Source organism: Meleagris gallopavo, chromosome 3, assembly GCF_000146605.3.
Source record: "Meleagris gallopavo isolate NT-WF06-2002-E0010 breed Aviagen turkey brand Nicholas breeding stock chromosome 3, Turkey_5.1, whole genome shotgun sequence".
In the NCBI taxonomy this organism is placed as follows: Eukaryota; Metazoa; Chordata; class Aves; order Galliformes; family Phasianidae; genus Meleagris; species Meleagris gallopavo.
Window position 1 is genome coordinate 6,409,585 of NC_015013.2, and position 27,235 is coordinate 6,436,819.

Genomic DNA, 27,235 nt, shown 5'->3' on the forward strand with positions numbered 1-27,235 from the left:
GCAGATGGCTCAGAGTCAGGCCCCCCTGGGCAAGGAGACTGGCTTTGCACTCATGGGGTTTTTAGAGGTGTTTCCTCACCTTTATGGTTTTTGATCTTTTTGTCATCTGCATGTCAAGGGCTAAAGACACTTTTTTTTTTTCCCCTAAATGAAGATATCGTATGTGACTGCATACTCCAGAGCCAAGACATGAGAAAAAATAATCATCATGTACTCTAACACTTAAAATTGATAGACTTAGCCATAGCAAAACACAAACCTCTCTTCTGGCAGCTTGCACCCACCCTATGACCAAGCACAGCTCCAGTACAAGCCCTGCACCCTCCTGCAGTCTGTGAAGGTATCTAATATAGTTTCATTGACAGCTTGAGGGAGCCCTGAATGCTTCTGCTTTAAACCACTGCAGAACAACCTCATTTGTCTGGAGTCGGGAGGCTGAAATTGCTTGCCTCTGTTTTACTGCATTTACATGTGCCAACAGCAGACCCAGATCCTGGCTTACTAACATCAGTCTGTTTTGGTCCTACATGACAGTAGGATATTTGTTCCAGTGTAAGCCACTGCCAACCAAGGTTACTGCTACACGCCATCCTATCCATTTCCAAATCCTTCTCCAAATCTCAGGATGCTCTGTGACCTTGATCCCTTTTATCACCAAGACGTCTCTATGAGAGCTCTCCCACATCTCCAAAGCTCTACCAGCACCACTCAACAACACCTAAAAAACTGTGTTCTCCACAACAATGAGCTCTAGATGCTCTACCAGGCCCACCCCTCCACACTGCTGTCACTCCCATGAAGCAGAGAGCTGGTCTCAGCTCCAGGAAAGCTGATCATCCTTTTTCCCCACCAGCCTTGGCTCACATAACTGCACAGGCCTGAAACCTGCTAGCACTGATCTCATATCCTTACTGCACTCAGCCACAGAAAGTGAACAGAAATACACAAATGCTATTTTCTACAGTCTCTTAACTGTAAAACCCACTTCCCAAATCCCTGACACACAGCAGGAGAGGCTAAAACATTCAGACTTCATCTAGCCAGACCCATACTTTGTGCTGTAAAGCTGCACAGCCATGTCTGGCAGCCCCAGCTCCCTTCTCCCTCCTTTGTTCAGACTTCTCAGCTCCTTTTAATCATTGCATTTATAGGAGCAGATGAGGGCAAAAAAAATTACAGAGTTAAATGGAAACGGGGAGTCCTTTCATCATGCGGTCTACATGTGTTTCTTCTTCCATGTTAAGGTTGCTTTCTCTCTGGTAAAGACTCTCCTTCAAAAGATGCCCTGGTGATGTTTCTGGTTCCTCCAGCCCCAGCTGGCCTGCTGTTCATACTCCTTACCTGATATTATCAGATGATTTTGTTCAGGGCACTTCGTTTCTTTCAGGTCCACGATTTCACTCATCTGACCTCTTCATAACATTTAATCCCACCTGTTCCAGCACAGCCATACTGATGTTCTGGTAACGAGCAGCTTTCCCCCACACCAAGCTGTCCAGCTCCATCCAATGGCAGCCGTGGGGCTGTAGGAGAAAGTCATCAGCATTTCCAGACCCTTCATAGCCCACACTAACAGGAAAGTTATTCATACTTTCAGAAAGAAAGGTATAACTTCAGTTTTTTAGATGTCTTGTCAGAGATAAATTGGTAATGCTTTTCTGAAAGTGCTGTTTGCCTCCATCAGTTCTGCTCAGCATCTGAAGGAATGTCAGCCCCCAGCCCTCATCACAATGGCTGCTTCCCCATCTACAGGACACAGGTGAGGCTTTGGTTTAGCATGGTTCTTGGCTGAAATCCTCTGCCCTGCATGGAAGGCATATGCCTGGCAGGCAGTTCTCCCAACCTGCCCCTCACCCTGGGCAGAAAAAGGAGAAGGAGCCAAGGAAAGTCCCCACAAAGCCCCTGAATGCACCAAGGACAGCCAGGTTATTTCCAAACTTGCAAAGGTTCTGTTTCTGCAAGTAATAGCGAAAGCGCCCATGCAGCAATGCCTGAAATATTTCAGAGACTTCCTTAAACTTCAGTGAAAAAAGAATGACCCTGCTTTGCTCCCACAGAACTTCACACACCAGCAATCTATGGTGAAAGCCTTTTTATTTCAGCTAATGCCGCACTGCATCACCCCAGCAACCTCAGCCATTTCTGAACACGTCAGAAGGTAAGGCATCTGAAGAATGTAACCCACTTGCAACCAGCTGCTTTGTTGCCAGGGCTGCACTGCCCTGCCCTGCACCTGTGTGCCTCAGTCCTCTGGCAGGCCCTGCACACTCACTGCTGATGGTTTCCAGACTGCACGATACAGGGCATCCCATCATTGAGGACAAGAGTCCTGCTTTCTGGGAAAGGAATTAGCTGCAGCTGGTGGCTCAGCATCACCCTCCTCCAAGACCATGTATGAGAGGTTTTTGGGAGAGGAGGATGCAAACAGGGAGGGATGAGGATGGCTTCCCACAACCCCTCAAGAAATCTCAAGTGATGCCCAATCCAGGAGTCTAAAAACCTGACTCATCAGAAGGTTCAGCAACCAGGACCCCTCTCTAGAAGGTCAGCTTAGAGAAGATGCACCCACCTGACACCTTGACATAGGCTCTAAAATTCCCTTGAAGATGCTGGAGAAGGAAGAAAAGGTTGGGCACTGACATCCAAGGTATCAGAGCAGGGCTCTTCAACCAACTCTTGTGCTGAATCCACAGGGCAGGAGGGAGAGGCTCACCTGGCACAGTCCTTGGAGGCTGCCTGTGGCAGTGGGGAACAACAGGCACACCTGCAGGGGTGATGTGCCTGTCTCATGCCTGTCCCATTTGGTGACAACTGGAGGATAATGCTGTGGTGAACATGGTCTGCCAGACCCTAATGTGAGGCACAAACATCTTCCTCCAAAATCCAGAAATTCCTCCATGTCCACCAGCAGAGGCAGAGTCTATCAGTGAGCCCACACAACTCTGTCCCAGCAGAGACTGGGAACATTCAAGGAAAAACAGCCACAGCACTTTGTGAAATCAGCTGGACACTATTCCACACTTTATTTTTTTCTTTTCCTTTTTTTTTTTTCTTTTATGAATCAGACAATTACCATAATCTGCTCTTTAATTCCTGGTCCCTGCTCTGTCTTCCACCCATGGAATCCTTCCTGTAGAAGCAGAGCAGTGAGCCAAGCCACCAGCCAAATATCTCTCATTGCACAGCAAGTCAGATGATTTCATCGCTTCTGGGAAGCAGAAGTGATGGAGAACCACTTGCACCAACACCGATGGGGCTTGAGACAGACTAGCAGATGCATTAGAGGTACAAGTCAAATCTCTGACATTGTTTTTTTATGCACTCCACATGCTATAAGGGTGTCTGCACCAGCAGTGAGATTCCTGCACAAGAAGACCCCAGACTGAGCACCACTGAGCCCTGGCCCCAGAGCTTCTTAACAAAATGGCAGCCTTCATCTTTCCCAAGCAAAGCAATGCCCCCTGCAGCCCAGCGCCTCACCATCACTTCACTTCTCTACACCATGGATGGCTGCTCTGCATTTTAGTTTGGCACATGCTGAAAAGTAATCATTTCTAGGAAGAAACTGGTCATCCTGTCTGGACACTTTCCTGTATGACCTTCTGTAGGGAACCAGCTTAAGCAGAGGGGCTGGACTTGATGGTCTCCAGAGGTCCTTTCCAACCCCTAAGATTCTATGATCTCAGGTGCTTTTAGGTGATAATGAGCACATAAATAAATAGATAGATAATACAGTATCATTTATATAACAGTCATTATCTGTGATTGCATAATGATAGTTTGTGAATAATGGGTTTTATAATAATACCTCAGTGCCAAAGCTAAGTAGTTCTGACCATCCCTGGTGCCAACACTTCCCATGTGATATCAGCTTAATGAAAAACACAGATACACACCCATACAAATCCCTGAGCCTCAGACAGTTGCCTTCCCAGAGGAGGCAAAGCGGGATCTCAGGACACAGAGATGACAAAGCCACCATCAGCATTCTCTTTAGACCATAAGGCTGGGCCTGGCCATACATCAAAGGTGTCCAAAAGACACCAGCATGGGACCAAGAGAAGACATACAGTGCATGGGAAGGGAGGGGCACCACCAGCCCCCTGCCTTGGGTGGCATCAGCTGCTGGAGGGAGGAGACTGCCCAGTCTCAAAGCCCAGCACCATGCAGAGCTCATCTCCGGCAGAGTTACAAGCCCACACGTGGACACAGGTCTGTCACATGCATACTGGTCACCCTTGGAAGCGTGTGAACATGAAGCATGGCCATAGACCCAGGCCTGAGGCTGCCTGAACCTAGGCCTCATTTAGGAAGAGTGACGAAAATGACTGTGAGGACTGTGGGCCACCAGAAATTTAGAATTGCTTTTAATTAGCTGACACAAACTTATTTCCTGATGAATTACCCCATTGCTTACGTACACAGAGTCATTGAATAGCTTATGTTGAAGGAGACCTTAAAGATTATATCATTCCAACCCCCTTGCCGTGGGCAGAACTGCCAGCCACCAGATCAGGCTGCTCAGGGCCCCATCCAACCTGACCTTGAGCACCTCCAGGGATGGGGCATTCACAGCTTCTTTGGGTAATATGTTCCAGTGCCTCACAAGTACTCAGCTACTTGCCATATCAACTTATATTTACATGATCCAAATGGGTTTTAAATGTTGCTATTTAGTTGCACAGAGAAGGTTTGATTAGATAGGAATTGAGATGAAACAAATAAGGTAAGGTAGATTTCAAAAGTATCTATTTTACCCCTGTGAAACAGGATATGATCGGTTGTCAGATTGTTTTCATCTTGTATGAAATAACTAAATAGAATCCAAGGATAATGGTGTATTTAAACAAAATGACTTAGAACAGTCTAAAATATGAAAATTGCAGTGAGTTTGACAGCTCCCATACTTTGCAAACAAGATGATCCATTGGAAAGGCTAACTAAGCAATGCAAAATTGTAATGCCTGTTATATGGGGCCTGCTTTGCAGGTGGGCTGGACTTGATGATCTCTGGAGGTCCTTTCCAGTCCCTTCAGATCTGTGATTCTATGATTCTGTAATTTAAATTTGTCATAAATGATGATGGTGACCACCCTTTGAGAAACAAATTTCTTCCTAACATCTAATCTAATTTTCCCCTCTTAATGGTTTTAAATCACTCCCCCTTGTCCTATCACTATCAAACCGTGTAAGAAGTCTGTCCTCCTCCTCTTTGTGAGTTCCCTTCAAGTACTGGAAGGTCACAACGAGGTCTCCCTAGTGCCTTCTCCAAGCTAAACAAGCCCAGCTCCCTTAACCTTTCTTCACAGGAGAGGTACTTTAGCCCTTTGATTATCTCTGTGGCCACTCCAACCATCTGTAGTGAGGGTCCCAGGCTTGAACACAGTGCTCCTGATGGGGCCTCACAAGGGCAGAGTAGAGGGCTACCATCACCCTCTCCCTCTTGCCCCCCCTTTATTGATGCAGCCCAGGACATAGTTGGCCTTCCAGGCTGCAAGAGCACACTGCTGGTCCAGCTTTTCGTCCATCGGGAACCCCAAGTCCTTCTCCAGAGCTGCTGTCAGTGAGTTCTTCTCCCAGTCTGTACTCGTATCTGGGTTTGCCTTGATCCAAGTGCAGCATTATGCACTCAGCCTTGTTAAACCTCATTAGCTTCTTCTGTGCTCACATTTTGAATGTGTCCAGGTCTCTCTGGATGGTATCTCTCCCTTCTGTTCTCAACTGCATCATTCAGCCTGGTTCATCAGCCAACTTGCTGAGGGTACACTTGATCCCACTGTCTGTGTCACTAATAAAGATGTTGAAGAGCACTGGTCCCAAGATGGACCCCTGGGGGACAACACTCATGACTGGCCTCCACCTGGACATAAAAACATTGACAACAACACTGTGTCTACTACCTTCCAACCAATCCAACCAATTCTTTATCCACCTAATAGCCAAGACTTCAAATCCTTCTGTCTCCAATTTAGAGATAAGGATGTGGTGTGGTATTATGTCAAAGACCTTGCTCAAGTCCAGGTAGATTACATCAATTGCCCTTCATTTGTCCACTGATGCTGTCACTCTATCATAGAAGGCTACCAGATTGGTCAGGCACAATCTATCCTTGCTGAAGCTATGATGGCTGTCTTATATTACCACCTCATTCCACATGTGCCTTAACATCTCTTCCAGGAGGATGCACTCCATGATCTTCCCAGGCACAGACTTGAGGCTCACCAGTTTGTAGTTCCCCAGGCCTTCCTTTCTCCCCTTCTTGAATATGGAGGTGATGTTTCCACTTTTCTGGTTACCAGGAACTTTGCCAGACAGCGAAGATTTTTAAATATATACTTGGCAATCACATCAGCCAATTCCTTCAGAACCCCGGGATGTGTCATTGCATCCCATAGACTTGCACACATTCAGCCTCATGAGGTGGTCTTGGACTTGCTTCACTCTTATACTGGGAGTGATTTTGCTCCCCTGACCCCTGCTTAGAATTTCCAGGACACAAGGAGTGTGGGAAGCCTAACTATCCACGAACACTGAGGCAAGTAACTCATTAAGTACCTCAGCCATCTTCACATCTGAGGAGGCCAGCTCTGTCTTTTCAGAGGTACACCCTCATTTGCCAGTCTGTTCTGCCAAGTGCATCTAAAAAATTCCTTCTTGTTTTTCACCTCCCTTGCCAAGTTCAATTTCATCTGCACCTTGGCTTTCCTGATCCCATTCCTGTACATCCGGACAGCATCCCTATATTCTTCCGAGGCCACCCACCCCCACTTCCACTGCTTATGCCTTTCCTTTTTTCCCCTCAGCCTGAACAGCAGGTTCTTGCTCAGCCATGCTGGTTTCCTGCCTTGTCTGCCTGGTTTCTTTTTCTGAGGGATGGAAATCTCCTCTGCCCTCTGTCCCTAGGGACAGTTTCCCAGGGGATCTCATCCAACAATACTTCAGAGAGCCTCAAGTTTGCTCTCCTGAATTTTAGGGTCCTGACTCCAGTCTTTGCTAGGCCCACATTCCTTTAGATCATGAACATGACCAGAGCATGGCTGCTTCAGCCCAGGCTGCCTCTGATCTTAACCTCTTTTATGATCTCTTCCATGTTGGTGAGCACCAGGTCCAGCAACACTATTTCTAACTGAACTAGAAAGTTATTGTCAATGGACTCCAGGAGTCTCCCAGATTGCTTGCAGGTCACCATGTTGTTTTCCCAGCAGATGTCCACGTGGTTGAAATTGCCCCCCACCAGGATGACAATCTGCAAACGTGATGCCTCTTGCAGCTATAGCATGAAAGCCTTAACAGACTTCCCTTTATCAGATGACCTGTGGTAACGCTGACCACTAGGTGTGCTTTATTGGTCTGGCCTCTAATTTTAAACCACAAGCTCTCAACTTGTTCATGACTGTTTCTCAGAGAGAGCTCTTCACAGTCTATCCACTTCTTAACATAAGAAGGCAACACCTCAACCCCTCCTACTTTGCCTATCCCTTCTAAAGAGCTCATGGCCCTCAATAATTGTATTCCAGTTATGTGAATCACCCCAGCGCATTTCTGTGATAGCAATAAGATCATACTTTTCCAATTGCATCACAGTTTCCATCCGCTCCTACTTATTTCTCTTGCTGTGTGTTATCAGTATAGAGGCACATCAGCTGGGCCGCATTGCCTCCATAGAGGAGCCCTCCCAAAAACTCCCGGGACAAATTTGAGGTTTTCCCTCACTGCTTCCTAAAGCAAGAGGGTTCCCTGGCTCTTCTCTATTCCTCAGCCTTTGCCCATCAAATCTAGTTTAAAGCCCTGGAGATGAGCCCTGACAACTTGCTGCCTAGTATATTCACCATAAGATGCAGCAGGCTGAGGGCCCCCACTAGCATCCTGTCCCTCTGACTTGGCTATACTACCCCACACTTGTAGTCAGCAGGCTCGCTATCATCCTTTTCCCCCTTCAAACCTAGCTTAAAGCTCTGTCAGTGAGCCCAGACAGCTCCAGGGACAGAATTCTTTCTTTTCTCCCTATGACCCAGGGGGATTTCATCAGCAGCCATCAGAGCAGGTGCCAAGTAAACCACCCCACAGTCAAAAAAGCCAGAATTCCCGCAGTGGCACACACAACACTTTCCCTTTTACTTATTTTTGATTGATCCCATATGCTGCTGGCTGGCAGCAGAATTGAGTCATCTTGTCAAAATTAACATTACATATTCTTAAATATTACTTTCATCACTTTTCGCCCCCACACACATTTACCTTTCCCTCCTTTGATAGACTTTCTTTCTCTCCTTGCAGCCAAGTTCCCACTTTCCCTGCAAAATCCATCCTTCCAGGGCTGCCGGGTGCTCTGGAGGGGCCAGGGGACATTGATCCACTGGAAGCTTCTGGGAAGGAGCAGAACTCTGAGAGAGCCACCAGTGCAGCCCACCCTTCAGACCCCAGGATACTGTCACCAGTAAATTACTGCCACAGGAATCCATTTACAATAGGAAACAAACATCTGATGGAGGAGAGAAGGACAACATTTTTCCACAGCTATGCCCAAGCCCTTACCAGAAGTTCCTGGCAGCTGAGCACCTCAGAGCACACACCAGGAAGACATGGGATGATGGTGGGCTACCACAACAACATCACATCTGCTGTCCTTCCCTCCTCAAAGCATCACTACCTTTACTATTAAGGCAACGCTCTCAGGGAGACTAGGCAAACACTCTCAAAATGGGAAAAGGTATCATTAAAAACAAATTGTTCCCAAAAGACATTCAGCTGAGCAAGCCCCAAGGTCCTGATGTACCTCCCCCCATATTTAGCACTTCCCCTGGGCAGCATCACAGGTTGCTCCCCACAGCCTTGTTCCGGGAGCCCACCTGCAGGCCCAGCCAAGCAGTGGGATGCTCAGGCACACTGCCACAGAGAAAGCCAGCGCTCCCAGAACAGCCTCCCACCAGCTGCTGCCACTTCCAGGACAGCCTACAGCAGGATCTCCAGTGACAGGCAGCAGCACGGGCCAGTATAGGCACAGCCACTCACCTGGGCTTAAATTCAGTTCATTAACCAAGACAGAAAATTTAATCATTCACTAATTGACCGATCCTTCAGGCTTTCTCCAAGTTTGATATTCTGACGTTGACAAAGCTCTTGGTAAGACAAGATTATACCTACTCATGCTAACAGGAGCTCAGCATCAGGAACAAATTTTTGTTTCTATAATACATGATAGTACTAAGGAAAAAGAAACAAGCCAATTTCAACCTTAAGACAACTAGGGATTCTCCTGCTTGGAGGCCTCACTACTACTCTTCTGGGTAAACTTTCCACAGCCTCAGTTGGAGAAGCCATGGTTCTGGCAGTTTTCCCTTTTTGATAAAAACCCAGGCACATTTTTGGGCAGGTGTAAACACCAGGCTGTTCCTCAGAAGCTCTGATACTCAGCAACAATTCCATCATTCCTCCTTAACTCTAAAGCACAGCTGCTCTAACTGCAAGGCTGCAAAAGCTCAATTTAGGGAAAAGAATGACAAGAAAGAATATTACTGCTGAAAATCACAGTACAGACTTGCTGCCTTGAATTTGCTTGCAAGACACCTGAGAGGCTCAGTGTGTCTCCACTGGCCACAACTGACTGCAGCACTGCTGAGACATGGGGAATGGGAGCAGACACTTGGGCTGTCCTCTGTGTAAGGGAGGAGGAGGCATCTCCAAAGGACCTGTACCTCTGGATCACCTCTCATGGGTGGACAACTCAACGTGGAACTGAGCTTGGTCACCTCATGGTGCAACCATTGAAGGTATCTCTTGGTCACAGCCCTGGAGGCCTTCTTGGAGGCCTTCCTGGAGGCTTTCTTGGATGTCATTGGCAGCTGCTGAGGAAGAAACATCCTCATGAAGGTCGTGAGCCATGCAAAGGAGCATGACAGAACTACTGTAGGGTGTGCAGGCGTTGTCCATAGGCTCACACCAGAGCAAAACAACTTGCTCATTGGGAGATCAGAGGAGGTTTTACAAGGATGATGTGGGTAACGTTTGTCACAGCAGAGGGAAAAATAAAGCTGAAGGTAATGCTGAAGTCAGCCCTCATCCCTGTAAAGAAGGGACTGTGGGCATGGGAAGCAGATATCTGCTATATACGTACAGACAAGTTGAGAAGATGACATCTTTTGGAACCTTAATAAATACAAGGAGTTTAAAATCCAGGGGTTTATTCATAAATAACCCTGAGATAAACCTCTGTTTGTTGAAGAATATTAGCCTTCATGACAAGTAAAGGAACTAGGGAGAATGACATGTAGAAATAGGGAGCAAACCAAATTTCAGGACATCAATTTTCTTTTTTCTTTTCTTTCCAAAGCTGGCCAGATATTTGGATTGGGAGGAGTAATGGTGAGTGTCAGTTCCCTGTGCACATGGTAAGTGGATGAACTGTGAGTGAACTGCATGTGGTAATTCATTCTTGTTTCTACTGAAGAACACGTGTGCATGGAAGAAGGTGTGACCACATCAAGGCATCTGCAATTTCTTCTCAGCTGAAAATCGCTCATGCTGATGCAATCTGGAATTTTAACAACGGGAGAAAAATTTAGAAATGTTGAATTTTCCATGGAAAATGCTTTTTGCCCCAAGCTGGCAGGTGAGGAGCCAGCAGCTCACTTGTCCACCAGGTGGGGAGCCAGGCAGCTTGCCCACCATGGGCAGCTGGTAGCTGGCAGGGCACCAGGCACACAGGCTGCCAACAGCTGGTTTCTACCCTGAATTTGATGGAATTTATACATTCCCACCACAATATTGGTTCTTCTATCATCAGCAGACTCCTCTGATGGAAAACTGCTGTGCTGGAAGTATTTGTTCTGCTGCAACGTGTCAGGCATGTTACTGTATGGACTGATGTGCTGCCATTGCATTGTTGCACACTGACAGAACAAAACTTGAGCCTGCAAAAATAAGTCAGTAAAAATGAGTGCATTTAAATAGAATAATATTGTTGCTGAATTTACTCTGAGCAAATTGGTGGGAAAAAATGCCTGGGCGTGACTGAAACTTTTAGGTGACAATAGTGACATGGTTACGAAGGCAATGACAGGGGAAAACAGCTTTGTCCATTGTTCCCCTCAACCCTCATACTCAAAAAAAATGTGTCCTCAAAGCCCAAACTCTCCATATCTATCAGATAATCTGCTGAGGTGAAAAGCTCCCCATGTGGCAGGTTGGGTTTTCAAGGGTGTGTCACTCAGCTGCAAAATCCTGTCTCTGGGTGCTGAGTAATTGTAGCTAAGCTAGAAATACTTAATAGTAGACACAACTTTAATATTCGATGCTGAGGTACATGGCTGTGATTGTCCCTTACGAACACAGTAGGATATGCGTGTGTGTGAAAACTGAGGAGCGTGTTTATCTGCAATTACATGGCTGTGTAATGCTTCATTATATCCTTTGGCAACACAAACCACAAAACCTAGATCTGCCACAAGGACAGGCCGGACTGAGGGAGGACAAGGATGAGAAAGGGTTTGAAAGCAGCAGACTTGGCCTTCTGCAGCCTTCTATATGTGGTCCCCACCGGTGGCACAGGGCCGGGCCTACAGGGGTCCCAGGCCCCATCTGCAGAGGGAAAACTGCAACAGCATGTGGGAGCTGTGCCAGAGCTCGTCCCGCTCTGTAAATGGATGAGCACAAATCTCAAAGGTTGTTAAGGAACCCAGGGGAGGTACTGCATGCAGTTCGATTTCATTCATTTTCCAGAAAGTAGATAAGAGTCAAGATTTTACCTCCAACTATTCCAGCCCCTTTTGTCCTGTACATTTCCAGTAAGCACCCCAGATACATTTGAATTATTCCCATGGTTTTTTTTAACCAAATGTTCATCTTTCTGAAGACAGTTTAATAGAGAATTACTACAAAATGTGATGTTTTCACTATTATTTAATGTCGCACATATTGCATTTTGTAACATTAGAAGAAAAAAAAACAGTTAACCTCAAAGACAGAAAATAAATATATACTTTTATGAATGTACGCAGAGAGAGTGCAAAAAATTGCATCCGTAAAATGTTTAAATGCTGAATCATACAACAAAATCTTACAAAAGCACTTATTTCTTTTTACGTCAGTTTTCTTATAAACACAAAAATATTTTAACAAATCTTACAAAGATCAAACCCTTTTGCCCTTCACCAGGATAAGAATGGTGAAGAAAGTGTATTACGTGGAAGAAAGGAAGAAACCCAGATAAATAAAACATAAGTTTAACCAAGTACCAGGTAAACGACCTCTGTACACTGAAGAGGATTTCACCCTTGTGCAGCACAGTGCAGGAGACAAGTCCCAATGAAGAGCAGGGGCTGGCCCTCTGCAGAGGGACTTGCTTCCTCCTGTTGCAGTTTAATCATTCCCTTCCACACCATCTGCCAGCACAGCAATAGAAGCCCTGTGTCCTGCTGCTGGCAGCTCTGGGAGCCGTGGTCTCCCAGCTGGGCTGAGCACAGGGCTGCCACCCAGCAGGGTCTGTGACTGATGCCAGTCCACGTTGCACTCAGGACCACATCTTGGTGCTGGGCTCAGACACCTCAAAGTACGCCTTAAAACAAAACAAAAAAAGCACGTTTTTTTTTTTCCCTTTTTTTCCCCTCAAAAATATGCAACACTGTGGCAGATGAAGAGTTCTCACAAGTTGACACTTGGTGCCCCTGATGCTGGTATCAGCAGGGCATGTAGCAGTTCGTTTTTCTTTCTAGACCTTTGGCAAAACGAATGCCTAGACCAGCCCAGCCCCAAATAACTCATCCCATCTGAGGTTTCTCTGAAATAGAAACAGGCAAGTAGCAGATACTGGAAAACTGAAGGAACAGAGGTTTGCTGTGGAATCTGGGTAAGGTAGAGATGACGGTGGCCCTTACAACACTCCAGGAGTCATGCATGCACGGTGACATGGCTCAGCATCACAGCTGCAGCGCTGCAGTGGCTCAGCACCACACCTGTGTCCTGCAGCTGGTCGCCCTACAGCTGGTGGCACTCATGAAATTGCTTGGACAAAATCCCTCTTCCACCAACCACACCTGGTGCACGTCCCAGCAAGCCGTAAGCCACCAGGCGCCTTCCTGAAATGTAAGAAATTCACTGCACATACGCTGCAGCACTGCACATTCAACTTGTCTGGGATCTCCCAGCATGTAGCCACCAGATGCAGCTGCTCCATCCTGGACATTCAGAAGGCACAGACTAATGAGAGAAGTCCCTAATTCTCAGCTAGGAAAAGAGAAACCTCCTTGGGCAGAAGGCATAAGAGAAAGGGAAAGAATGAGGTCACGTCCTCTAAAAAGCTGGTGGATCTTGTCAATCATCATCATCTTGTATAGTCCAAACTGTGGCAGTCACCAAAATGCATTGCTGGGAAAATACTTTCCCTAACCATAGTATTTGCTTGATACAGAGAACTAACTTGAGAGATCATGACAAGACATAACAAAGCACAAGTAAAACACAGCACAAAACATTTACTGTGCACTGCAGCAAACCATAGGAATTTACCTTGCCAGGAACACGACGACTTTCTCCCCAAGAAGAAGAGGAAAGATTTCCAATCTGAATGCAACTAAAATAAATGTATCATACAGTAAAATGTATCACCGCCCTCAAAATCTGTATTTTATAATTACAAAACATAAATTATGTATGAATTATATAAATAATGAATTTTCAAAAATGCATTGGATCTGCGTAACCGTACGTAGTGACAAAACAGACCTTTGGGATTCTTGTTCTGCAAAAGCATTATGTTCTTGCCACATTACTTAACTAACAAGAGGACGAAGAAAAAAAAGAGATGGAAGGTTTTCATAATCTTAGCAGTAAGTTCACTTCTTAGCAATTCTTAGCAGAATGCAGAAGAATCAATTCTTTTTATTCCAGGAAAGCTACATCTTTGTGTTTTTATTGCAACCCACAAAAATTAGGGCCTGGTCTTACATGTGAGAGAGATATCTTACCACTGCTGTATGGCTAGAACAGTTAATCTGTTCTATTGTATATTTCAAATTATCTTATTGTACAAGTTCACTCTAGAAAGATTCTAGAGGGATGGGGAGGGCTGTTGAATGCCTACAAGAGAATCTTTTTTGATGTGTATAATTGAGGCTGTGATTTTTTTTTTCACAGCATATTTCCTAGAAATGTGAGGCTTAAAAGTTGTAGGGCTCTAACAAAGCAGCCCTTATTTACGTATTCCAAGACTGCCTCTTGAGTTTAAATGAAGTTTTTCTAAACAAGCCAAGCTGGAATTTTCTATCTTTGGTCATTACCTCAGCATCAAATTTCTTAGAAAATCTGCAAGAAAATTGTCAGAAGGCTTTTATTTTCACATAAGGAAATCTACTAATTTCACTCTAAAAATCTTTGGCCTGAGACTGGGGATGAAAAATAGGATCTTAAAGGGAATCTGGTCTGAGGAAGAAAAAAGTGACTGTGAAAAGGAAAACACAGTGCAAAACAGATTTCAGACCTTTAAAGCAGCAGGCACTGCAACACAACTGCCTGCTGCAGTACCACAAACAGAGCAGCTAAAAGTTTATTTTGCTGTCAGTTTGTGGAAATGGAGTTGATTGCTGTCCACTTGCATATCTCCAAGCAAATATGAAGATAGTATCCAGTTTCTCTTAGTTTATTCAAGTAAAAATTACATATATTTTAAACTTTGGACCTATACTTCATGCAATGTTACTGGACAGGTCACAGTACCTAGCACTTAGCATCATAAAAACACCGTATAAACACCAATTACTGTAAGCCCTCACGTTCTTCTAAGAGTTAAGTAACCTCATGCACCACTGAAAAATAACCAACTATTGAATGTCACACTGACCATCTCCCATAGGTCTACAATAGCATAACAAATACTGTGGAGAAGTGCTTATGCTATAGCATGAGAAGCATTTGCTTCAGGTAATGGAGCCAGGCCAGGTCATATGCCATAGATCCCAGCTCTGAGCTCTCTCCCCTGTGTGTTACCCACACATGCCCCAAGCCAGAAGGAAGAAGGATGGGTGGTAAGGATAGCGAGTGGGAAGGCTGGCAGGAACATTCACCACATCTCATAGATAGAGATCAAGAGAGTGGACTTACATTGATTTAGCAAAGCTAAAAGCAGCTAGAGCCCTTCCTCCTCTACTCAAATTTTTTAGTTACTATTTGCCATGTTTGCAATAAGTTTTCTACAAAATGTTGTTTCTTTATTTTATTTTTGGCCTCCTCAGATACGGAGAAGGCTGAGGTACTTAATGATTTCTTTGCCTCAATCTTCACAGCCAGTGAGGCTCCTCACACCACTTGTGTCCTGGAAATTCTAAGTGAGGATTAGTGAGCAAAATCAATCCCAGTGTAAGAGCAGGGCAAGTCTGAGACCATTTCATGAGGCAGAATGTGTACAAATCAATGGGGCCTGATGACGTGCATCCCAGGATTCTGAAGGAATTAGCTGATGTGGTTGCCAAGTCAATCTCCATATATATTTAAAAAATTGTGGCTGTCTGGCAAAGTCCCTGGTGATTGGAAAAGGGGAAACATCACAAAGGTGGACATGAGCCAGCAGTGTGCTCTTGCAACTCAGAAGGCCAGCTGCATCCTGGGCTGCATCAGAAGAGCAATGGAAGAAGGGAGAGAGAGGTGATTGTCTCGCCTCTACTTGGCCCTGTTGAGGCCACATCTGGAGAACTGTGTTCAAGCCTGAGGCTCCCAGCACAAGAAAGACACAGAGCTGTTGGAGCAAGCTGTTGGTTCAGGGGAGGACCATGAAGATGATCAGAGGGGCTGGAGAACCTCTCCTATGAAGAAAGGTTGAAAGAGTTGGGCTTGTTTAGCTGAGAGAAGAGAAGGCTCCAGGGAGACATCACTACTTCACTGCAGCTTTCCAGTACTTGGAGGGCACTTACAAGCAGGAGGGGGACCAACTTTTTAGACGGTTTGACAGTGATAAAACAGGGGGGAATGGCTTTAAACTAAAAGAGGGGAGATTTAGGTTAGATGTTAGGAAGAAATTCTCTACTCAGAGGGTGGTGAGGCACGGGCACAGGCTGCCCAGAGAAGCTGTGGGTATTGAATACCTCGAGGTATTCAAGACCAGGTTGGATAGGTCCTTGGCATCCTGAGTTGGTGGCTGATAATCCTGCCTGCGGACGAGAGGTTGGAACTAGAAGGTCATTAAGGTCTCCTCCAACAAAAACCATTCTACGATTCTATGATTTCTCTTATAATTTTTGTTTTTTGAAAGAAAGAAACACTGCAAAATTCTCTTCCTCATATAGTTCTTTGGAAACCTTGTAAGTATGATGAGTTGGTACAAAATATTTGTCTACTGGAAAACAAGGGGTAGGGCCGTACTGCTCCCAGAACTTCTGCACAGCTGAGTTAGTTCAGCCTTATGAGCTAGCAAGGTCACAGTCTACTTAAAGCACATACTCAGGAATCTCTATGCAATGAAAAGTCAGGATACGCAGTACACTGTGCACTCTACTTTTAAGTAAAATAATCCTCCTAAGATTTCTAGCTTAAGTTCTGAAGTATTTCTAGATCTTTGTTCTTTGTCAATTTGTTCCATCTACACAGCCAAAGGAAGGTGCACCTGTAGCTCGTGTTTCTTTATCCAGTTTTTTGGATATTTGTTAAAGTCTGGCCATTGCAATCAATCTGCTACTTTGGTGCCTGGATTTGCATTCTGACTCTTTGGTTGCCCTAACACCTGGATACTGAATTTCATTCGGTAACCCCACTAGACATCTAAACTGGATCAAGCAATAAAAACTGAACGTGGAAAAGGCACATTTTATCTCTGCTATTTAGTATGAGTCTCTGAAAGATGTTACCCTGTACTCAGATTGAGAAGTTAATAAAAATAAACAGAATAGTCTTGCTTTCCTAGACTTTATAGCTATGCACTCGTGTGCTGCTTTTATCAAATACTGTCCTATAAATCATTAAAACAATTTGCCACTCTATGGACACAGCTGTATTACCTTTCGAGAACTTTTAAAGAGCTAAAAGAGGTGGTAAACAGCCAACTAATGTCTAATAGTGTATTCCGAGCGAGATACTGCCTTCAGTTGCACTCCTTTAACAGAGGGAAGAACTTGGTAATTTCATCAACATGGCAGTATTAGTGAAAAATCAGGAGAAACATTCATTTCATTGAACATTTGCAAGGGAAAGAGGAAGCAGGCAAAGAAAGAAACTGGCTAGCAGAAGTATGATCACAAAACATGAAAAAACAACTAAGTTCAACACACAAAGACTCCCAGTACTTCACAATGCTGGTTATGGTCAGTGAGACTGTACAGCTCGTATACGTTTGTTCTTGAGGCTTTCTTATAGTAAGACTCTTAACTGCAAGTTCGTAAATAAGCTGACAATGACAGCAGTGCCATAAAACATCGGTAGAAAAATAGTGCAAAGCTAAGGGCTGGATATTTTAATATGCCATAACTGCCCCCAAGCACAACCATTACTATTCTTAAAAAAAAAATAACCACATACAGAAAACATTCTCCACTTATTATAAATTGTAGTTGCCTGCATTGCACTTTACATTTAAAATGTACTATTTTTCTGCTTCCTTTAGAGGCTATGGATGAAGAATAAATACAGCCTTTCCAACTGGCGAGCACCGCCACTGGTAACAAAATCAGACAGCATTTATAAAATAAATCAATGTAAAAGTAAAACAGACAGTATCATTTAAGGCCTTTGTCCATGCCAGTCTGCTCAACAGACTGCACTTTCTTAAAATAAGAACATCTACCACTTCTGTTACAGGAACCAGAGGGCGACGTTAAACAAAGAAAGGTCACATTTATGACTGCCAAGAAGGCAAAGTTCCTGAGGTTCAGCCAAATGCAACAGAAGAGAAGCTCTTCACAATATTCTCCTGGTGCCTTGCACCACGTGCATGCAGGAGGGTAGAGAAGAGGAGGAAGAGCCTGAGACAATGCTCAGGCCAAGCATCTCATTTAAATATTGCAGCCCTTATCACAAGGGGTTTGGAATTACAACTGATTACATAGTGCAAACCCGTATCAGTTCCCACAGATATAAAATGCACTGGGAGCCCAGAACAAAAGCTGCTGCTGGCCAGGGTTATGAGGAGCACCAGCCATTAAGGAAATAAACTCGGGGGAGCAGAGTCTGATCTCAGCAACACCTGAGTGAGCCCGAAGTAACTTAAGCTCTTCAGGGAGGTTTCAGTGAATTTATATGGGTGTAACTAATAGTAAGGGCTGAATCAGTTTGACGGTGAGGCACCAAATGAAAATGAAGGCTGTATTAAATGACAGATCCAGAATAACTAAAAAATGATATGTAACAGTTTGTTAACCTTGAGCAGGACAGAAGAAATATCCACCTGTGGACTGATGGTTACACAGCATTTCTCAAGAATTTACATCAGCAGGTCCAGAAGGTCCAAGAGAGGGTTTTCCTTATCCTGTTCTCAGTAACATTACAGGGTTCTTGCTGCTATTCCAGGTAAACTGTTGAAAAAATATACTGACTACCTAGAAAATAAATTGTGCATTATGCACTCGGTACATCCACGGACATGAGGTCACTGGATACACACACAACCAAGATCCCAGTACTGAACAGAATAGGAGCTGTATCACTGCCTTTCCTAAATTATTAGATCCATGGTGAATTTATTACCCATGCTACTGACAAAAGGTATGCCCAATGGCAGGGAAATATGCAAACTCCTTATATTTCAAATACAGCATATCTGATCAGAAAAAATACAGCTTTCTCAAACTAGTCCAGTCTCTTAAAAGGCAGCTCTGTCTTAGAAATAGTTTTGTTGGCTTTTAATTGTCATTGGAATCAGTAATATAAAACCCACTGATTTCAATGCTGAAAGAAATGCCATGGTTGCCAGTTGACAGAAAACTGTCAAATACATTTTTTAACAGTTTGTTACTTCTAATGGGATGAGCTGACAGACAGAAAAACATCAAGCCTCTTCTCTTCCCCTTTTAAAATGCACTCAAAAATTTCAAAGACTTTCACCAAGAACCAGCGGAAAGCATGACAGTAACACCTGGGCCTGCAAAAGCAGATTAATACTGCAGAGTTGATTCATGTGTGGCTGATAGAAGATGGTGAAGTTCTAGCAGCCTCAAGAGGTGGCTCATAGTTGAGGGTATGAGCTACTGAATGGTGTTATGTTTTTCTGTCAGAAAGCAAAAACATATACCGTATGTACTGTACAATTATCTAGACTTCTTCCACTCTGTCACTTGTTACCAATAGAGTAGCCTGTAGAGAATAGGCACTTATCCCAAAAATTGGCCAAAAAAAAAAAAAAGGAAAAAAGAGGAGCATTATTTGATAGGTATGGCACCAAAATCCAACCGTTGTGCTTTCTCACAAATGTATACTGTACAGATACAGGCTCAAACAAACACAGACTTTTAGGTTGTAGGTAGGCTGTGCTTTTTCTTTTTGCTTCGGCAAGATTTGCAAATGCAGCAGATGATGCATGGAGATGCCACAAGCAGCAAGGGAGAGGTCACCAGTGCTATGATACCAAGTCCAACGAGGATCCCTACAACCTGCAAGACACAGTGGGGAAAAATACATATTTAGCTAACGTGAAAAATAAAATGCGTGTGCGTGCAGAAGCACGGAATAAGCTAAAAAATGAAAGCACGAAAAACAATCTTGGTTCTCTGCTGAAGGGTAAAATCTCTTTGCTTCACACATGCATGATTGCTGTGCTTAGCTGACTAGAACACACCTGCGTCCTGTTCCACATCACTGAAGCACGCGAGTGGCCAAGCTTGTTTCTGCAAGGGCCTTTGTCATAATGCCTTAAGAAGATGTCATTCTAAAAGAAAAAAAAAAGAAGCTGTAAGAGGAGGTTACAGTCTGGGAACTGGACTGGAAATACAACTTTCCTGACACTGCCATAAAACCACCAGCTGCTGACAGGCAAACTCATCTGTCTTCCAAATATTCATCCAGAGAAACTTCTTGCAGTCCTTAGCAGTGCAGTATATTTAGGACCCAAGCTATTGTATAGCTCCTTCCCTCACATGATTTTAAAAAATGCTAAGTATATGCATTGCACTTACTGCAGTTACCTAGTCTGTTATTTGGTGATGCTAAAGGGGCTTCTGAAGAAGATATTTCAGGAAGTTTGCAATCTCAGGTATTATCTTCTGAGGTACTTCTACCTTCTGTTCTGCTATCCCTGCATTTTCTTCATAGACTTAGTAAGAAAATAATTATAAAAAGAAAAAAAAAGGAAATGACCGTTTCTTTTTTCTTTTCCCAGCAATACTGGATTAACCATTTTTAATTCAGAATGTGACAAATGCTCCACATTACTTTCCCCTTGCCAGCTGCATTGTAACATGATGCTGCCTCCTCTTTCATTCTTCAGTCTTATTCTTCAGCTCTGCAGCTGTTAGCTACATCTAAACCTGGTGTTCCTGTAACCTTGCTCATTTAGAAAAACTGTATTTGAACCATATAGCTACAGTTTATTTTTTTCTTTTTCCTCCAGAACAGACTGAAACTTAGTGAGGACATGTCTACCAAAACTGTGAATCTGATGGTCTTCCAGCTCAGCATGGTGTTAAGCAATCACTGTGTACTGTATGTACTCTGAGGCAAGCCAGAAGACAGATGTTGAAAATGTGCACTCCCACATCCAAAAATAGGGCATGATGTTAAGTTAAACACGCGTTCTGAGAAAACAAAGTTTGAAGAATGAGGAAGTCTCATTGTTTGCTGGCTGTGGAGTACAAGAAAGAAGAAAAGCCGTGCATCTTTCAATATTCTATTTCAAGTGCTGGAAATGTTATTTTCACACTCCCACATTTGTTACTAGTGACTGTGCAAGAAAGAGAAACTCATGTACCAGAATTCATTACTTCTTGTACTCTTAATCCTGTTAGAAAGATTGAGGTCCACAAAAGCTGAGACTAGCCGGTACCATTTGAGAAACAACTAGCTACTTGCATTTCATAATCCACATCCATAATCCAACAGCTTTATTGTCATACCAACTGATCTATCATTCTCTTCAATGAACACAGCACTAGAAATGGACTTGTAAATAAGACCTAATTTATATGAGCTCTTAACAGATCTTCCCATGAAAATGTTTTTTCCCAGTACCATGCGTTTTTGGACAGGCTGTGATCCACGTGGTTGGAGAAGGAAGAAGAATTCATCTCTCTTACTCTCAACCAAACCATTTGTAGCTACTGCACTGAAAGGAGACACTGAAGAAAGGTAATGCTGTAATCAGCTTCCAGAGAGTAACTAATACATCTCATTTCCCTCAAAGAACTACCATGGGACCTCTGGATATGGCTATAATCCTTTATGAAAAAAGGGATGTTGAAATAAATAAAAGCACTGGATGAAAAAAAGGAATGAAATTAGCATCTGAAATAAGCCAAGTTATTCCCAAAACTAGAATTCCTAGGTTGGTGGAGAACTTTGTGTGGAGCTTCAGACTAACCTCAGCCCCCAGTAAGCCTTCATCTAGATTTTTTTTCTCTGTGGCACTTACATCCAAGTTCTGTAGGCAGTACCAGCAAAATGTGTGCTTGCAGTTCTTGCACATCATCTGAGCACAGCCCTCATTTCTCTCAATATAGATCCGACAAACTGGGCACTGCTTAATTGGTGCTTCTGTCTCTGTTCCGATAAGTGATCTAGAAGAGTAAGGAAACATTAAAGTGAAATGTAAATATAATTACTGCTGATACTCAGCTCCTAATGTGGATTCTACTTATTTTCCGGAGCATCAAATGTTACTGTCTTAACGCACTTAATGTGTGAAGCTTATTATATTCAATAGAATACACTGAAGTATATCCACTACTAGATGTAGGATTTTACATCATATGAAAGTGAAACTCCATTCTCGTGGTCTTTAACGCTATATAAAACCAACATGCATAATTTAAAATAGAAATTAGACTGGAATTCTATTTAGGAAATGCCAGCAGAGATGGACAGTATCAGTGATGCCATTAAGAAAACAGTTCCATGAAACTGAAGTTAGACACAGAACAAGCACCCTATGCCAAGAAGAACTAGCACAGCCACTGTGGGTTTTACTCTTACCCCTGCTCTGTGGTTACCAGAGCTTGGTTTTCTGGGCACGGGCGCTGTGGGTGCCATGTCTCTTTACAAGAGGAGCAGAACATCATGTGGCAGGCTGGGCACTCCACGGGCACCGGCACTCCCGACTCATTTGGTCCAATGCAGCACACCGTTTGGCAGTCTGCTGCAGGACACCATGTTCTCTGAGGGTCCAAATGGACTTCTGAAACAAAAGAAACAGACATAAAACTACTTATACGGCCCTGTTCTCATTCTGGTGGCATGCTGAGGTATGCAAGACCCGGTTCTGAATGTGCACAGGGAAACTGAAGCCTTCTGAATCTGTGTCTGTGGATGTTTGAGGCTACTTCTCTTCCCCATGCAGGTGTAAAAATGAGTTCTTTAACAGCTGCTGCACTGGATGCACCACAATAATGGCAATAGACTACACTTTTTGTTGCTTTTATAGGGAGACAAAAACAATGAAGGTAACTGCTGCTTTCTGAAAAGCATGTATCTTTTGTAATGCTAGGACATTACATCTTTCACATGTGCAAGTCATGCCATATCTCTCATGTTCATAGCAGAAGGACTGTCATTAAATTAATGTCAGGTCTCTTTCTGTGACTTACTTCCCCCCACCATCTACAAACTGATTAATATGAGCATTATTGGTCAGGTCTCAGATTACAACAATAGTCAAGGTAAGACAGTGGGTGGAAACCATGAGTTACATGCAGTGGCACATGGCAGTGGAGTAATAAATGTCAACTTTCCAACCTTTACTAAAGGAATTTGGGCTTACAAGAGAAATCCAGACAAATCACATTCACTGCTGGGTTGTCTACTACGTACTGCTTTACACTGCTCAAGACCCTGCAGTGAGGCCAAATGCTCCCACCCCACAGAGCCTCCCTAGAAAAGGGCTGTCATGCTGTAAGGAGCTACCTGCATCTCCTCTCGCCCTGGAAGCTCTCTGATACCAGCCTTGAAAACAGCGATGCATAGAAATACCTGACTGTGAGATGTCAATAACCATTACAGAATTATTCTGTACTTTCAGCTGATAAAATATTGTCCCACTTGTAACAATAGGCTACACAAGGACCTCTGAAATGTTCTTTGGCAAATTTTGCTGAAACAGTTGAAAGCATTTCCTTCTATGCATACCGCTTTCTGCACTGCTCCTCTGCAGGACATTGCTGGCAACTCACATCGAAAGGGGCTGGTGGACAGATATCTAGCACAAGCTCTAGTTGGCATGATAAACAATGATACCAATTCAGATCCAGATATCCACAAAGTACAAATTGTACAACTAGAAATGTGTTCAAATAAGGAAAACAGTAGATACACGAACAGTACATAGATAAAACATTATCAGTAGATAGATAAAAGTCGATACATATGCATAAACACTTGGGAGAAGGACATCCCACAGCCTTCATAATCCACTGAAACTGAGTTATCTTCTAGTATGTCAAACATTTGTGTTCTGCTTCTTTAAAGCTAGGAAGAAAAAGACCCTCTAACAGGCAATATCTCTCCCTAACTGAAACAGTTCAAATTAATCCATTAGTAGCTCAGAAACAAAAGAAACAGACAAAACTATCGTCTGTGAAACTATTCAAATATTTGGGGTGATTTTTGACAAATGGAGAGTAAGTTTTCAACAATCATACTAACAAAGCCACAAAGCAGATGGAACACTAATCGTTCTAATAGTTGAGAGCAAACACGTAGGAGAGAGCTCCTCTGCTCAAGGCAAGCTAAGCCTCATTCTTTTTTGAAGGTGTCTTCTGGGTGAGGATATCAGACAGTCCCATGTTTGGATTTTCATTTCCATGGATGCTACTCCAACCTATATGCATAGCAGTGGCAAGGAGAACACCTGGGAGATGAGGTGAATACCAGCAAAGCAGTCATTGACCGTTTCTATCTTAAAACCTACCTCACTCTTCTGTGCAGAACATAGAATATTTCCAAAAGGGCTCTGCAGGAAGATCTAATTCAGGTTATTCCAAAAGTAGAAATGAGAGAAATAAAATTTTGAATCTGTTCCAACAAAGTCTCGGTCTCCCAGATTTCAAGTTGGCACGATGAGTCCCTGTGGTATGGGATAACATACTTTGCAGTGCTCACTTATCTTCCACCTCTCCTGCCCAGTTCTATATGGCACGTATAGTGAGGAACCTAGTAAGGATAACCAGCTGATCTGCTGGCTGAAGGGCACACAAGTACTTACTCCAACTAAAGGTAATATTTTAGTCTGTCCTCTGACAGGTGTGGAGACTTCACATATCCACAGCAAAAGCTTTAACCTATAATTTAGAATGTGCCAGCAAAAACACCCATACTACCTTATTTGCAAGCCACTTCATGAATTGAGTTCTCTTCTTTCTCCTTATTCTCTTACACATGCTTCTTCTACTCTCCAAAGCAAACAAATATTTTGCCAAAAACAGCTTGTACTTTCATTTGTGGGGAGAAAAGAGAGACATTGATGGGCAAGCCATCCAAGCTTCTTTCAGAGATGATGCTCTGAACTGGGTAAGACCATGCCCTACTACTGACTGTTGCATTTCAATCCTCACACAGTATGTTCCACTCTATTTCTGCTGATAAACAGTAGTTAAAGGAAGAAATACTCCAGTGCCTGCAGTATGCTCAATTTTGGAAACACAAATTCACCTATCCTATTTTTGGATGAAAGACAGGATGTCTGGTTTTGACATTCATTGGAAGGAGGGTTGTAAATCTTACTGATTTTTACAAATTAGCTGCAGCAAGATGTGTTGCATGAAATGAAATTCCCTCCTCTCCCACTTCCTCCATTTTCACAAAGAACCTACAGATGGTATTTTGCAATCCATGCTGTCTCATGCTGTTTGCTTTACCATGGAGTACAAGTGAAACTAGAAAAATAAATAAATAAATAAAAAGGAGCAGTCAAAATAAGGAAAGAAGTTATTATTTTACTCTGATGAGATGTTCAATCTTTTGGTTAGGGCTATTTTTCTCTTAAGCCTTTTCCTTGTCTCCCCACAGCCATTTCAGCTACACTCAGTCCACTTTCAGGAAGAACGCTTTCCCAAACAGTGCCTGTGACAGGCAGAGATCTGGACAGTTTTCACAAAACATACAAGCAAGCAAGCAAGATGTGGGAGGCAAAGGTGGTTAATGTAGCATGCTGAAGAAGAGAGAATATCTGGCTTCCAAGAGGTGCCTACTGAAAAGATGAGCCCATGCCTTCCACAGAATATTAAGAATATTTCCCTTTTGATGGACTGTTTTTCCATTAAACATAAAGTGGAGTTTCACATCATCTTTCACTACTGGGCAACTGTCATAGAAATATGATGCATACGTTCTAACCACATCCTATTCTTCTATTTTGTTATTTCTGATGGCCACATCAACTCCATCATAAACACACATGCAGTTATTCCTGTTTTTTCTATTAAGATAAATTACATAGAAGCCCTGTGGCTAGGTAATGACTGCCAGCATGTGAGTTAAAGATAAGTAAGAAAGCTTGATTTAAACCTGAAAGCATCTGTGTTCTAAGAACACAGCACAAGAAGACTGGATGCTTTCAGTACATTCATTATCAGATGAAGAAAGAGCATATAGGTATAAAATTGTATACCAATTATTTCCCACAAACTTTTAACCCAATATTATATGTCTATTATAGATAAGGTAATAGAGAGGAAAGATACATTAAAATAGGTAGCAAATATAGGAGGTGAGTAGAACAGCTTTGGGATGCGTAAACTCTTCAAGTCATCAAAATTTTCCTCAAAATTCACCCCAGAATCACAGAATCACAGGGGTTGGAAGGGACCTTTAGGGATCATCACGTCCAACCTCCTGCTAAAGCAGGGTCTGCAGGCTTTCACCCAGGAACTGGACTGGAGCTTTTCTAAGAAGCTAGCTCATCTCCTCCAAGAAACTCAGTCTCTCGGAAGATTCAGCTCCCTTGCTGATACTTGCTAACAATGCTTAAATGTGCCTTAGTCATTGGAAGCTCCATCAAGATATAGCTCACATCAGCATCCCAGCCATTGCAACTTCCCCTTAAAACAATCCTCGTTCCCCGGAACTTTACTCTTTTTTCATATTTAAAAGCCTACACTGAACCACAGAACCCACTCTCCATGACAAACCGAAAGGATTGAAATTTCTAAACTTTCCACCTTAAGGCTCATTTTCAGCCCCGGGTTATTTTTATGTCTATTCTTTGAATGTGTCAAATGTTTGGAACTGAGAATCATATTGAGAGAGCAGACTGTATGAAGGAAAGGCCTTTCTTTGTGGAACAATCTTGGGGTTTCCAGAGGCAATAAGCAGGAAAGGTATGAAGAAACAAACAGGAGAGTTTGGAGATGTTTCATAGTGGCTCATATTCTCATATTCTCATATTTTTTACGTGGTTAATCACTGCTAAGGTTCTTTTGTTGGCCACAGAGCTTGACTGCACGTGGGCAATGTCTATAAGGATAAAAGCTTATTAATTGCTAGAGGACTGATGAGAAAAAAATACAGATCAAAAGGAGAAACATTTGCCTACTAATTTAATAGAATTATAGAACCATCAAGTTCAGAAAATACCTCCAAGACCATCTGTCCAACCATCCACCTACCACTAATACTTCCCCACTACACCATGCCCCTTAGTACAATGTCTAAATGTTTCTTGAGCACCTCCAGGGATGATGACTCAACCACCTCATTCCAATGCCTGAACGCTCTTTTGGAGAAGAAATTTTCATAATATCCAACGTGAACCTCTCCTGACTTGAGGTCATTCCTTCTAGTTCTATCGCTAGTTACACGAGAATAAAGGCTGACTACCAACTAGCCACAATCTCCTTTCAGGTAGTTGAAGAGAGCAGTAAGGTCTCCCCTGAGCCTCCTCTTCTCCAGACTAAAGAACCCAAATTCCCTCAGCCGCTTCAGATCTCTCACCAGCTTCGCTGCCCTTCTCTGGATGCAATCCAGGACCTCGATGTCTTTCTTGTTGTGAGGGATCCAAAACTGAACACAGTACTCGAGTTGTGGCCTCATCAGGGCTGAGTACAGGGGCATAATTACCTCCCTGCTCCTGCTGGCAACACTGTTCCTTACACAAGCCAGGATGCTGTTGGCCTTCTTGTTG

General features: G+C 43.4%; 1 protein-coding gene across 2 annotated transcripts in view; it reads right to left on the reverse strand.

Annotated features, from left to right (window-relative positions):
* Window positions 1-18,379: 18,379 nt before the first annotated feature.
* RNF144B (ring finger protein 144B) overlaps window positions 18,380-27,235 on the reverse strand; it is a 46,824-nt gene continuing 37,968 nt past the window's right edge. For both annotated transcript variants that reach the window (XM_003204719.4, XM_010708310.3), the window contains exons 5-8: window positions 22,096-22,297; window positions 21,536-21,680; window positions 19,748-19,837; window positions 18,380-19,562 (exon numbers count right to left, since the gene is read on the reverse strand). In XM_003204719.4, coding sequence (XP_003204767.1) covers window positions 19,422-19,562; window positions 19,748-19,837; window positions 21,536-21,680; window positions 22,096-22,297 — 578 coding nt within the window. In that variant the 3' untranslated portion in view covers window positions 18,380-19,421. The remainder of the gene's footprint in view (window positions 19,563-19,747; window positions 19,838-21,535; window positions 21,681-22,095; window positions 22,298-27,235) is intronic.